The following is a 14,692-nucleotide window of genomic DNA, read 5'->3' on the forward strand; positions in this document are numbered from 1 at the left end:
GTGCAAGATGCACAAGGCTCATACAACTAGGGTAGAAGCACCGGTTTTGGCCATACGCCAGTTGTAGCCATAGTGGATTATACACCATTTTACATAGCCAATCAGCATGGAACCTCATGTGTTCAGTAGATCACATTCATATGATAGAGCTACATTCATTTACTCGTCCAAATTGATTCAAAACATAAGAAAAACTATTCATTTTCTTTATAATTTTAAGTTCCATACGCCTAATTTGGCCAGGACACTCCTTATTTGGCCACTCTCATGAGAAATCAATGCAATTGGCAAATTTAGGAACCGAAGTTATATATCTGGCCGAAACTGGTTCCGTTGGCCTATATTGACCAACGGGATTTTGAAAGCGAAAAAATGGTTTGTGTTCAGTTTTGATATTTTACACACATAATATGGATTGAAAGCTTGCGTTTGACATATTTGTGGTATAAATACGGCTTCCCATTTAATTTTTATTGACATTTTCTCTTAGGCTGGCCAAAACCGGTGCTTTTACCCTACGCCAATAATGGGTCCACTTCCAACAGCCCGTCTATCATCCGGATTTCGGTATCGACTATTTCAGGCCTGTACTTATGAAAATGCAACAGCGAAGCGATGGATACGTCTGATAACGTGCTTGACCACACGTGCTGTACAAGTCGAGCCAGCGTACGACCCATCTACGAAATCATGTATCATCTGTATTCGTTGTTTCGTTTGCCGACGAAATCTATTCCGATAACGGTCGTATCTTCACCGGAGCAGATCGTGTTTTGCGGGAACAAATCAAGTGCCTCGAAGAGGAAGCGACGACGATTTTTACGATAGATCGTGGCAGTGGATGGCAGTGTTGATAGACTCTCACTCAAAATCTCAATTAATACGCTCTCCCGTGAGAGCAAACTCATTAGAGATCTGCTTCGCAAATCTCACGCTTGAGATTTTGACGCAAAATCAACTCAAACAACTCAAACCGTGAAAAATGATTCAGTCGCAAATCCCGGCAAAAACTCGTGAAACCCGAATGTTGTTGTTTATAATAGAAAGGATAACTATAATTTTACCAGACTAACAAGAAATTATTGCCGTGTGTGAGTAAACTGTGGAAATACGAGCCAATGAGTAAAAAAGGTGAGCCAACTCATCCATGATTTTTTGACTGCTGAGTTGCATGATTGACAACTCACGCATGAAAAATCTCAAACGTGAGTTATGAGAAATTGAGTTTTTCACAACACCAAAGACAAATTAAAGACCCCCATGTCCCTTGCAGTTGCCTAAAATTGTATGGCTCATAAGGTAATCTAGAATGCCGTTCAAAGTGTACTGCGATCTTGCTTTAGTGATCTAATTTTCGTCTTTTTCAGATTTCGCCTTCGATTTCACTGCCCCTTTTCGATCACCGCCGCCCATGCAATTATCCTGATATTCATGACAGTTTTCTGCGGCCGGATCAATGTTTACCATTTTTTCTTTGTTCTCGGCTCACCTGACCAGCTGGTCTTGTGTACATAACAAAACCAGCTGGTCCTCCGATGTTTACAGTCATCGTCATTGTTCTCATGCTCATGCTGATCATGTACTTGTGTCAAAACCAGCTGGTAGTGACTGTAATCAAGGATGAAAAGTAGATGGTGTTTGAAAATGTACCATCAGTACAGTATTGGCAGCTTCTCAATTTCGTCATGAAAGTCTAATTATTCGTGAAAATTAAGGACTGTTCATTTTATAAAGTGGACACTTTGTTTATGCTATATCTTTTTTATTTATTGATAAAATCGTAATCGGTTCTCTGTGCATCGTTCAACTATTATTCTATAATGTTATGAAAATATATAAACTTACAAAATGCTTTTGGTTTAAGAACCAAATAGTTTTTCTAAAAACTCCTGAAAAAAAAAAACTGTTCGTCAAAGTTAAACATTATTTTTCGCTTGAAAAAAAATCATGTATTTTATGAACAAATTGTATGTTGGTATCCTTTACGATTCTACTGAAGGTAGAGCTTTAAAAACATCAATAATATTTCACCATTCTCTGAGACTAAGTCAGTTTACTTATATATTCCTTAAGGCCAAATTTGCTGACACACAATCCTTTCACTCCCAGCAAAAAAGTAAAGTAAAAAGCGTGTTAAAAATTCGTTTAGATTACTGAAGAAACTATATTTGTACTATATTTGGAGATCTAAATCTTGAGTTTTAACCGCATTTTTAGGTACAAATTTTACTCTTTATGGTCGTTTTAGTTAGAAATCCCATACTTTCAAAATCTTTTACGCATATTTATCGATCTACGGCAAACTGTAACCGTTTTTCCCCGAAAATTTTGATAGGTAATCTCAGAATAACACATTTTGCATGTGATATATGAAAAATAAATTCGATTTCATAAAAGTAGTGTTCCCAATTTTAATGATTGTCATTGTGCTTCGAGAGCTCTTCTGAAAATAAAGCATTTGTTTTTCTATTGTACTTAAAATATGACTAAGCAACTCTTTGAAGGCGTAGGTTATTTTTCATATTCATACTATATTATTGCATCCGTCAGGACGTACTTTAAACCTTAAAATTAAACTCATGTCAGTTCCATTTAAAGTTCAAATATTTTTCTCTAAAAAAAGTCGATGAACAAATGATATCTGGAAAATTGTTGCTCCAAAAATAACGTGAATAACAGAAAACCGATTGCGGTTTCATTGATAAATTAAAAAGATATTGCATGTACAAGATGTCCACTTTATAAAATGAACAGTCCTTACAATATTCAAACAAGAATAATTTTGCTTTGACATTCAATTACAATACGCTGTATTGAATCCAATAGGTTATATTGTACATTAAGGGATTATTGAATTCACTGAATGGTACGTTTTTATCCGGGTTTGCCGATCACGATTATCTTTAAATTTCAAATGAATTTTAATAAATAACTGACGCACTTGTTCGATCATTATCAAAACACATTTATTCTTGCCGAAATACATCAACAAACTGAATCCTTTTTTATTTCAAAATATCTTCCTAGGGCGTCTGTACCAGTGATAGAGGCAATAGTAACGGACTGAGGAATAAAAAATCGCCAAAAAATAACGGAAGGTCGTTTTTCATATCTGAATACGTCATTTGAAAGCTATTCCATTCTATTTCATGTAAAAAATAATCTTAGAATGATAAAATCATTGAATCTTCTAAAAAATCATTTTCTCCATTACTGGAACATGTTCCAGTAATAGTGGCATTTGCTAACTTGTGTTCCTATAATAGTGGTTTACATTGATTTCCCATTGAGACTCACTATTATAGGAACGACCCACTATTACTGGTGGAAGGGAACAAAAAAGTTAAGGTTTTAAATTGTTTTCTACTATTTCCTAACTGATATCCAAGATTTTGTACATATTATTTTAACAAGGGCCATTTTAGAAAAATACACATAAAAATATAAATTGCCTATAACACGCTTAAAACCGCACTACCACTATTATTGGGACACACACTACCACTGGATCAGCCACCCTACTATGATTTGAATTGCATTGCTTTTCTATACTGGCTTCGTTCGTTTGCCCTCGAACATATTTTGTTTCATCTACACTGAAATGAATTTTATTGTAGAAACTACTGAAGCCATGGTAAAATTAAGAACTGCACCAACGATTTTCAACCGACTACATTAATCTGTTAACTCTACCATAACATAGTCAAGAAGAAAATATATTCTGTTTATTTAACCAGAGTTGTAGTATTTATTACTAGAAACATTCTAGATTTGACAAGTTTGGCATTGTACTTTTCACCTTCCTCCGTGTACGGTGGGTGTCACGGATTGAAATACAATGCTTTGAAGTCGAGGCTTCTATGGACATAGTCACATTTACTACACTGCTCAGTGATTTTTACCAGATTATAGTAAACTTAACAGATTTTTGTAGTCGGTTGAAAATCGTTGGTGCAGTTCTTAATTCTACCATGGATTCGGTAGATTATACAACAAAATTTGTTTGCGTGTATATTTTGCTTCTAGCCTCTCATAATCCCTACCGCAGAGAAAATAAAGGATCCTACCGGTCCTCACGGGGAGGAGGATGTTAATGCGATCGCTATAACGGCAACCTCACATGCAATTTTTTCGCCTTAGACAAGAGAATCGATAGTGCGATAGTGGTAATAGTCACAGCAGACTCAACGACTGAACTAGAAAGTAAGCTATATATGTAGATGTAAGTGATCAAAACAGTCTTCTAAGATCATCTTTCTACTCTGAGATTTAAACAAGCATGCTTTGAATTAATCTCAATTAGCAGGATCGTTTTGAATCCTGATTTTATCCGATCTCAGTGGGCGGGATTGGTTCTGGGATTCAATCCCAGGATGGAATCTTCATGTATGAGTTGTCATTCTCTTTCAACAGGTGTGTGAAAAATTTATTTTGTCGTCTTTTATATAACTAATATTGTTTCATTTTAGGTTTTTTAAGAAGAAAAATATACATAGACTCCACTCCAGCAACTCCGTTTTCATTGGGATAGGAACATAACATATAATCCATGATTATTACTTCTGATGGACGACCGATTAAGAAAAAAAATTAAATGTTGCATCTTTAACTATGTGATCGAACTGACCAGCAGCAATATTCGTGTTTCCAACAAGTTATAATAAGGAGTTTTGCATGGGAATTCGATCCTGTAAAAATGACAAAGTTCTTGAGCGTTAGCTCTTGATAAGAGAAATTTGATAAAAATGGTTTTAACTCTCGTTCTCCCATCGTGCTTCTTTTTGCTGAAAATAAATTTCAAATAGTTCATATGAAATTCCGAACAACCTTCCTCTATAAACTGTTATAAAGACGAAAAACGACACCTCTATGGTTGTTTCTGAAACAAGCCGGAAATTTTAGTTCAAAGTGCTTCAAATACTTTAAAATAAGGCCGCGCTGAGAAGGATGTAGATGACATCAATGTTTCTACACTTATTTTATATATTTCATTTATTCATAATAATTTGATTCATTTTTAAATTCAATAAATTCCGTGTACTGGTGGTCGTCTGATTCTTTTGCTTCAAGCATACTCTTGACATTATAGAGGATGCCGCTCCACTACAAATCCAAATCTAAAGCTTTGGTTGAATTGTTATGAATTCACTGTAAAGAATAAGTAAAGCGAGTTTGGAATGGTCCCAAATTTAAATACTATAGACATAAAGCACTTTATCAAGCCCGAATCCACTTCGTTAAACATTCGCACACTAACAGCTGTAAATATGGGAAAAATATTGGCATAAAACTATAAAGATCATTTGAAGAGAAATACATACTTGGTCAAACTGGTCATGAGCGTTTGTTGTGTCCTGTCAAAGATAATTGTTCACTAATGTTCGATAAATTATCAAGGTTAACTCGATTCATTTTAATAATACTAATCTTGATTGATCGAATCCTAAGATTCAATCCTCCCATGGGGCTCTGCACAAAAATGTACCTCTCCCTTTCATTCTTTCACGAAATTTGTAAACAACAAGGCCAGTAAACTTCAAAATCCCATACAAAATCAAAACAGTGCAGAGGCCTATGGGGCTCTGCACAAAAATCATGCGCTCTCCTTCGCTCTTTCATGAAATTAGTAAACAACAAGGCCAGTAAACGTCAAAAGCCCACATCAAATCAAAACAGTGCAGCGCCCCATACAAAGTGCATGATTCAGTGCATGCCTGGATTGGAAGATAATGAGCGCATGCAATCGATCTTGTCCTGTGAGTTTTCAATCTCAGCAACTCTTGGAGAGAGATTTTTTGAAGATTGGATCAAAACAATTACGAAGCAATTACCGTTTTGATTCATATTACGGACACTTAAGGACTCAGGGAAATATAACCCAGCATAGAGCATACAAAATAAATCATTCTGTATGATTCCTTAGCGCTATCGAGCGTCGGAAGCCCTTTACTTTCGAACGGTGGGTGAAGAATACGCTTCCACAACTTCAATAATTTGAAATAAATGAAAATGTGTGGCCTTTTCATGATTCTTATTCCGGACGCTTCCTCACTTTTGCCTCATATTCCGGACACTTTGAATCGAATTCCGGATAGCTCATGATAATCATTAATGGAACATTCAAATCATCAATCGAAATCGTTAAGGTGAAACTCCGTTGAATCCACAAATTTTAATGTAAATGTAGTAGTAGGCACAACTTTATTCTCTTATTTCCGGGTAGTAGTGAAATTTAAATCAAATGTACAATGTTGCCAGCAATTGATGTTCATTTTATATTTGTGATTGGCATTTATTTTCAATTCGCTTTCAAACTGCTGGATGTCTTACATACCTTCCAACGACACTGACAACACTGCAACAACGAAAGCGATCAAAAAATAAAAAAAGTGAAATATTCTAGCATCGTGATTGTTTTGACCACGATTTTGCTAAGTTTTGAGTTATATCTACCTGAAATTATCTAGTACGTGTTCTTAAAAGGAAATTTAGTGAAAAATGTCCTTCGTTTGCAAGTGGATTAGTGTAAACAAGCACCAAAATAGTCGTCGTGCATGTAGAAAATGACCACGAATCGTCAAATTTCGAGCATGATTAGTTGAGGAAATGAGTAAAATGGAAAGTTAATATAGCTATTACAGTGTTTTAGCAATTTGGCTGTGATTAATTACTGGTAAGTTGCATAATTTGAGAAAAAGAGCAAACCGCTGGCTGAATGTGTCTGTATGTGTGAGGAAACCATCTTCCCTGCCATGACAGGGATTCTTTCCTATATGTCCTTAAACAACCAAAGAGACATCTAAGGTAGTTGGGCATTATAAATTTTCAAAAATATTTATGGAAAAAATTTACTAAAACGAGCCTGAAATTAAGAACTTTTGAACAGCAAAAATTGAAACATTTCGCGTGAAATGTTTCCCATACAAATAAGAGTGTCCGGAATATGAAGCTGTCCGTAATATGAATCAAAACGGTATGTTAGCCGATCTGAAATGAAGTTTGTAATATTTGCCTAATAGACTTTCTAAATAGATCTCGTTTTTCGTGAGTTAATTTATTTAGCTATCCACTATGAGTTAGTAATTCATTGAGTTTTCATTGCAAACTCTTGTACTAAGTGCTTTGCATATCATCGACCGATTAAAGTGAATAACCCATGCAAGAAGTACAAAAAGGTGAGTTGGGAATTGATGACTGCTCAAGCTGAACTACAGCACTATAATGAATCCATCAGATTTATACGTAAACGGGTGGTGTACGATCTAACGGTCAACAGTGGACTCGTATACTAGAAGGCGTACTGTTAATGTAAACAAATAATTGGCAACGTATTTCGTAGATTCAACATTTCACATTATAGTATAGCTTGAAGCGACTCTTAAATAAATGTAACAATCAAAACAGTGCGTTGTATGTTCCGTGGAAACAGTGGCAAAATTGTTTGCCTTTCGGATGTACTCATTTTTTTAGTACATCGACACGTTAACATTTGAAAGAAGCACCACACTAGACAACGGACTATCATGCAACGCCCAGTGGCACAGTCGAAATACGTTCCTGACGAAAAGTTTTCCGGACTGAAGCGGGAATCGTACCGCCACTCCTAGACTCGGTGCGACTAAATGCTTGGTAACACTAACCACACGGCCACAAAGCCCACAATTTTCTAAACAACTTTTCCGGAGACTCTAACTTTGTATATTGTATGGATAGAATTAACCTGAATGCTCAATTGTTATTCGCTCACTAGCGGAATCAAATTGTAAACCTGACGGATGTCCTTGAATTTCTGAACACTTTGGCGAAGACTCGAACTTTCTATCTCATGTGAATCACAAGATAGAACTTGCTTTAAATGCTCAATTCTACATACTTCTAGCGCCGAATGTCAAGACAAACTATTTGCCTTTTAGATGTTCTTGATCTCCTGAACAAATATGCAGAAGACCGTTTCTTTGCAAATAATCAGAATCTCGAGAAATAGCAATGTGAATTTACCGTGATTTCGGGTGAAATTGATCATTTTTCACAGTTTTTCTAGTCTGTTTTCTATAGTGTTGACAATGCCAAAACGCTAAATGCAGGAAAACAAGTACAAAGATGAGCCTCATCGACTCATGTACCGAAATTTTTCTGACAAATGTCATTTTAGTGTTAACAAATGTATCTAAAATAAAAAATCAGGGGATCATTTCGGAGTGAAATTGATCACTTATCAATGCTATTATTGTTAGTTTTCAAAACAACTCTACATGATAAGGTACCCCTGGGCAAGTGAGTATCCGGGGTAAGTTGGGCGTTTCGTCATAGCTCAACTAGGAAAAGTTTTTCATGGGGGTATTCTTCTAGAAAGTTGAAGATACAATGACAAGGAATGTATTTAGTACAAAACATATGGTCTTATCCACTGGTGTACTAAACTAACTCGGTCGACGAATTTTGACACTAGAGCAGGTCAAGATCACGTGGGGATCATACGGGAGCGTGCCCCGCTCAAGTGTCACAGTTCTCAGACCGAGTAAATTTAGTACACCAGTGGATTAGACCATTGTTATTTTTATTACCATGTGGTTCATGTAACAGTTGTCAGTTCAGCGCCATTTTCAACTTGCATGACAAATTGTGACACGTTTCACATCTTGCATTGACTCGCAACAAATAAATGTGTTTTAAATCGAATTTCCATCAGTAACCTATAATTTTTAGTATTATTACAAGCTGCTACCGATAAATCAGTATTTTGTTTTCATTTCATATGAAATTTTAGATGGTCTATCTTTCCCCAAAATATATTTGTACCTGGGGTAAAAGGGACCTATCAAAACAAAAACCAGAATCAAAACTTTTCGTATACGTTTCATACATTTTGCTAGAGGGTAGCACTAAAACATTCAAACAAATGAATTTTATCAAAAAAGATCAACTTCAAATTACGTAATTGCATAAAAGGGAGAAGAAAAGTGTTATTATTTTTTATTTTTTTATTCTCTTTTTATTTTTGAAATACGACTTCAAAATTGAACAAACACACAGCTGAAATTTGAAATGCATCATGAGAACGATTACTTTCCTATGTTATTTGAACTTTATTTGTTATTTCTACCTAATTATGTAGTGATGGAAAACAATTCCATCCCATAAGGCGGTTTTCTGCCATGCATATAAATAATAACAAAACATATTTATAATTTCGTCAATTATTGATTGTTTATGTGCTACATTTTAATTAACAACTAATAAATGATATATTTTGAACATGTTTAATTATTCCTTACGCTTTTATTGAGGAATTTTGAGTTAATATTAAATGTGAGGTGACATACCATTAAATAAAGGGTTTCTTCCTAAAACGTAACGTATTTTATGGTTGATGCCTTATTTACATCAAATATGTACTTGAAATTAAAAATCTATGACTTATCAATCCTATTATTGTAATGGTTGACTTACTGATGTGGATTGACGCAAGAAACTGGATTTGTCCCACTTGCCCCGCTTAGCGAGGTAACTGCGTCCATTGGCTCATTCTAAAATTTTCTTCCAAGGTTTTCACAATTTCGAAATAATTCGATTAGTTTCATGCACACACCAGCAAATATGTTGCCAAAACGTGATTGTGTTGTTGGATTTGAAAATTATTGACATTTGAAAATTTTATTGAACAATTTGTTTGAACTATCGTTTTTTTCGTTCCCACTTGCCTCGCGGTACCTTAAATGCAAGCTCCCTCAATCCGAATATGCTTTTCAAATTCTTAACAATTCAATATTTATATAAATAATGAATAGTCAAATTTCGAGAATTACGCGGAAAAAGCCTAAATGTATGCAATTTCGTAAGGAATTCAATGACATCTAACATAAATTCAATTATTTCAACCATATGAGCTGATTGGTACGAGTTTTGGTGATGAAATATGATTTGGGGATATATCTTAAACATTCTCACAAATTTTCGGGTTTATACCATATTCAAATCCTTGTTCAGAACTAGAAGTTCATAGATGTTCGTCAATACTGCACCGTACATGATTTTGAAATTTTACATTATGTTCATAGTAATAAACATTCTTTAACGCAAAAAACTTCACAACACACAATTCGACAATAGTTACGACAAACAAAGTTCATTTACTGCAGGTTACATTGATATTTGAGCTCCATTAGGAATAAATAAAATCGTGTGATACGATGATCAATTTCACCCTTCTGATCAATTACACCCGATCTTACGGTACCTGTATTGAAATTGACAAAGGGCTCATACACATTCCGTAAGGTTCATATAATCCAAATCAGTAAAGCGACGCCTACTGATCAAGTTCTGGACAACAAAATTGATCTTGTGCTATTACTTAACGCATTAGAAATAATCTACAATACTCCAAATTTATGAAATTCCCTGAGCCCTGGGTCTTGCTTAACGCTCAAGTATGTCTCATAAGAGTGCGTATTATAGGAATGCTTTGCACAAAAGATGCGACGACTGCACTTCTAGGTAACACTTTTATCTACTTACTTGGCAAACTCTTCAGAAGAAATAAGTTCCCACTGTTCGTCAAACGCAGCTACGATCAACCGTTGAACTGTATTTGATGATCTTTGCTTCTTCGTTGATCCACCTAATGACGTGTAGCCCCCAGTAATAGTGCGAATAACGAGCGAAGTCAAGGATTCGATAGTTTCAAGTTTGTCTGCCAGTTGATCTTCGTTAACATTCTCCATTTGTAAAAACGACATCTGATACGGAAGGGCTGGTACCACTCGAATTTTCAACTTTGCAACATTGCCATCCTCTGCACCGTCTCGATCAGTAGCGATGATCTCCAGTTCGACAGGTTCTTCGTCAACAAGAGCATTCTTCAGAGGGTAGACAACGCCAGATTTTGGATCGACACCGAAGTGGTCATTGTCATCAATAGTGTATCGTACAATAGCATTCAGGCCGGCATCTAGATCATGTGCTACGACCTGCAACAACTTGGAAGGTAACAACTGTTCCGACAGCCGTGCAACGGGAAATGCAAAAACTTCATCCTGCGAAGGGTACGTGAATTCTGGCGAATGATCGTTGATGTCATCGACAATCACGTTGAGATATGTTGTATCGATGGAATATGGAATATTATCGACGAAGACCGGAGGTAGAATCGTCGAACCTGCAGAACTTGGACACCTTAGTTGTAACACAATTTGAAACTGAGGAGGATCAACGCTTGCAAACAAATCGGTATCTTCCCTATCAAATTTGGATGACACTATCCATCCGGTAGATTCGTCTACACTGAAGACTTTCTCGGTGCGATTGGGTAATTCGTGGATAATTTCATATGTACAGTCATGCACTCTGCTAGGAAACACCTGCTCATGAATACGCTCTTCCTCCAGGTGAAGCACACTCAAAGTGTTTTCCACTGCAGTAACGTTTGATGCACTGGACCCAGATCTCTTTAAATCTACCAAAATCACGCACTCGGCCTTCTGCAGCTCAGTTCGCTTCGCCTCCACCACCACGTTCAGAAAGAACTTATCTTTGGGCAACTGAAGTTCTTTGTTCACCACCACCGTTGCCCTACTCTTATCTTCTTGAATACTCATCCGGAAAAACATCACATCCTCACCCACTAGTGTATATTCCACTTCTTCATGTACAGTTCCTGGAATCAACTCAACCACAATCGTAATTCCCACTTCAGCATTGAAATCCTCAGTAATGAACGTCTTCTTGAACGCCGGCGGTTCATTATACTCTATGGTTGAATCCAAATTAATCACCACTTTTGCGGAAGAGTTCTTCGCCGGAACCCCACGATCCGTCCCCACCAAATTCAGTTCAACCACTTCCGGAAGCTTCAGCACCTGCTCCTTCAGCCGTAAAACAGCTCTAAATTCTTTATCACCAATCTGCAGCGACTCAACCTTCACGTACTTATTCTCACCAATCGTGAAATCAACAGTATTATTAACCAGATCGTAGTCTATCGCTGTAATTCCCTTTCCATCGTCGATGAACGGACTCAGGTCGAAATTTTTTGGCAAGGGCAGCGGCACCGTCACGTCGTACAGATTCCGCGAAAACTTCGGAGCATGATTATTTGCCTCCAGGAGATTCTGATAATAACTTCCGACAAACGTTCCTGACGTACAGCTATACGTTATCTCCAAATGCATACGGAGTACCACTTCCAACTTTTCGTAGTTCGCGAATTTCTCGGTAGTGGAGAAAATGAGCTGATCACCTTCGACTGTTACGTTGAGGTAGTCGTTCGAGGTGCTTGCCGCACGGACATTGCTGACGGTAAATTTGGCAATCAACTCATTGGGCCTCGTGGTCAGGTTCAGGTAATGTGATTCATTGTAGTAACGGTGGAAGTCGTACGTATCCGATTGGCAATCTAGGGGCCGAAACGGAAAGAAGTTGTAATCTTTGAAGAACAGAAATTCAAGTTGACAAATACGTACCTTGGGATGATACTTGGGTCACCAGAAAGCAGCAAATGCCCAGAACAAGACATCTGCAAAAAGTCATCATATTGCCCGAGTAAAAAAGCAAATACGAATGAAGCTAATCGATTCTCATTCACAACTGACTGTGAAGTGAAGTCCTAGAGAAAGTTAAGCACTAATTCATGTACTGATTAAGTGTACGAGTGCTGTTATCACTCACAAGTCAAGTGGTGGTGAAATCATTTTATTAGATATAGTTTGTAAAAACTACATCCGATAGAAGGAGAGGGCTACCTTCACTCTATGCGATAGTGGATTTCATTATCAATGCCTGTAGAATGGTGAATATGATTGTACGATTTTGTATGTTCAATGGAATGCCTAACCCGAACTGATAAAAAAAAACTGTGAATAATATATTTATAAAAAATTGAAAGGCATCATACTATGATATGAGAAAAAATGAGAACGATATTTTCGGCAACCGACCTGGCAACGATAAAAGGACTATGAATGGAAACTTGGTACCCTGACATTCCAGAAAGTTTAATGAACCCGGACGAGCTAACCTTTAAGCATGTGAACTGCCGAAGGTAAGAGTTAGATTGCTATTGGTTGCAATTCAGTAGATACGGTGCCCTAGTTATGAGAAACTTGAATTTTGTGATGTTTTTAATGATTTTTGTATAAAGTATTATTTCAAACAATACATTCATTTCTTATATACACCTGTTCTGTGTTAGGCAACACCAGGGCCGGATTCACAAATGTGGGGGCCCTTTTCCCAGAAAAAAACATTTTGATACTTGATCATAGACTTGATATTCGTAATGTTTTTACAAGGTTTTCAATACCAGAGTCAAATTATTTTATAACGTTAAAAAAATACTACATATCCCCTATGAACGTAAACCAATTTGAAATTTAAATTTATGTAGGTAATGTTTTTTTATATATAATACATCTTAGTAAACTTCATATTTTTACAGGTTAAATTCAATGTTTTTTTTTTGTCAATGTCAACAACAAAATTCGTTTGACAATTCTCTTCTTATATGTACCTTTATTCAAATTATGCGTATTCTATTCATGTTTCATATTCAAGTTTTTGAACAAACATATTTATTTGAAAGTTTTTATTTGAAGAAATTGCTGTAGGACAGCAGGTCTTTTTTAGAGGCTTCCCATCAAATATTTTTACGGAATAAGAGTTGAACCAACCACTCTCAAACATATTTCAGCTGAATAAACTGTTACTGAGCAACTAATGTTTGTTGGGTAGGTCTACTGAGTCCAATGAAGTCTCTGAATAGTCTCTATTTCTAATGATCTCTAAGTTCTCTGTTTTAATCAAAATGCACTACAGAGTCTTTTTTCCCCTCATTATGATTGCAGTAGATCCTGATGCAAAATTGTAAGAGCTCCAGAGAAAAAAAAAACAAAGACTTTAATGTAGCTTTTCAGCAGGTTCTTTAAGAATTTCCTCTCACATGTCTCATGGATAAACTACAAGAAATCTTCTAGTGATATTCCCAGGGACTCATACTGGGATCTCTCTAAATTTTTTTCTAGAGATTCCTTTACCAATACTCCCCAGAAATTCTTCCAGCGATTTTGCAAAGCATTCCAACGATTCACCTCCAGTTATTTCCTGAAGGATTATCGCGAGTTTTTTTTAATACTATACTAGGTATTTTTTTCACTAATCATTCAGCCGAATTCTACAGCTGTTACTAAGGAAATCGATGGAATAATCAACTGATACAATAAAAAAGGACTCAGACCTTCCTTGAAAAATATCTAAAAGAATCTTTGGAGAAATTCCTGGGTAATTTCTATAGTTATCCTTGTCAAAATCCAGGTTATATTCTTCAAATATCCAAAACAAAATTATTGGAGAAATTCCTTTAAAAAATTCTTGGATGTATTCCACAGGAAATAATAATTTAATCTTCAGAATAATCTCCTACCTAAATTCTGACGAAATTTCTATAAAACATCAAGAAAAAATACATACAGTAATGGGAGCAGTAACACTGTTGTAATGAAGAATAATAAAAAAAGAAAAGTCTGGCCTGATTCTCTTTTCTATTTTTCATTTTAGGTTACATTTTGTTTTTCTGATTCCTGCTTGATCCATTTTTGGTCTATTTGTGTTTAGTGTCTGGTCTCATTTTGGTCCATATTTTCAATTAAGAGTTCTCTGAAGTTCCTATATTCAAGGCACTTAAACGCTATCAGGTCTA

At 36.0% G+C, this 14,692-nt stretch overlaps 1 protein-coding gene across 1 annotated transcript in view; it reads right to left on the reverse strand.

The window, feature by feature from the left end:
* The window catches only part of LOC5574702 (protocadherin Fat 3), a 26,542-nt gene extending 13,930 nt beyond the window's left edge, over window positions 1-12,612 (reverse strand). Inside the window, exons 1-2 of the mRNA XM_021841535.1 lie at window positions 12,462-12,612; window positions 10,519-12,394 (exon numbers count right to left, since the gene is read on the reverse strand). Coding sequence (XP_021697227.1) covers window positions 10,519-12,394; window positions 12,462-12,531 — 1,946 coding nt within the window. The 5' untranslated portion in view covers window positions 12,532-12,612. The remainder of the gene's footprint in view (window positions 1-10,518; window positions 12,395-12,461) is intronic.
* Between the last annotated feature and the right edge of the window lie 2,080 nt (window positions 12,613-14,692).

This window comes from Aedes aegypti, chromosome 2 (assembly GCF_002204515.2).
Source record: "Aedes aegypti strain LVP_AGWG chromosome 2, AaegL5.0 Primary Assembly, whole genome shotgun sequence".
Taxonomy (NCBI): Eukaryota; Metazoa; Arthropoda; class Insecta; order Diptera; family Culicidae; genus Aedes; species Aedes aegypti.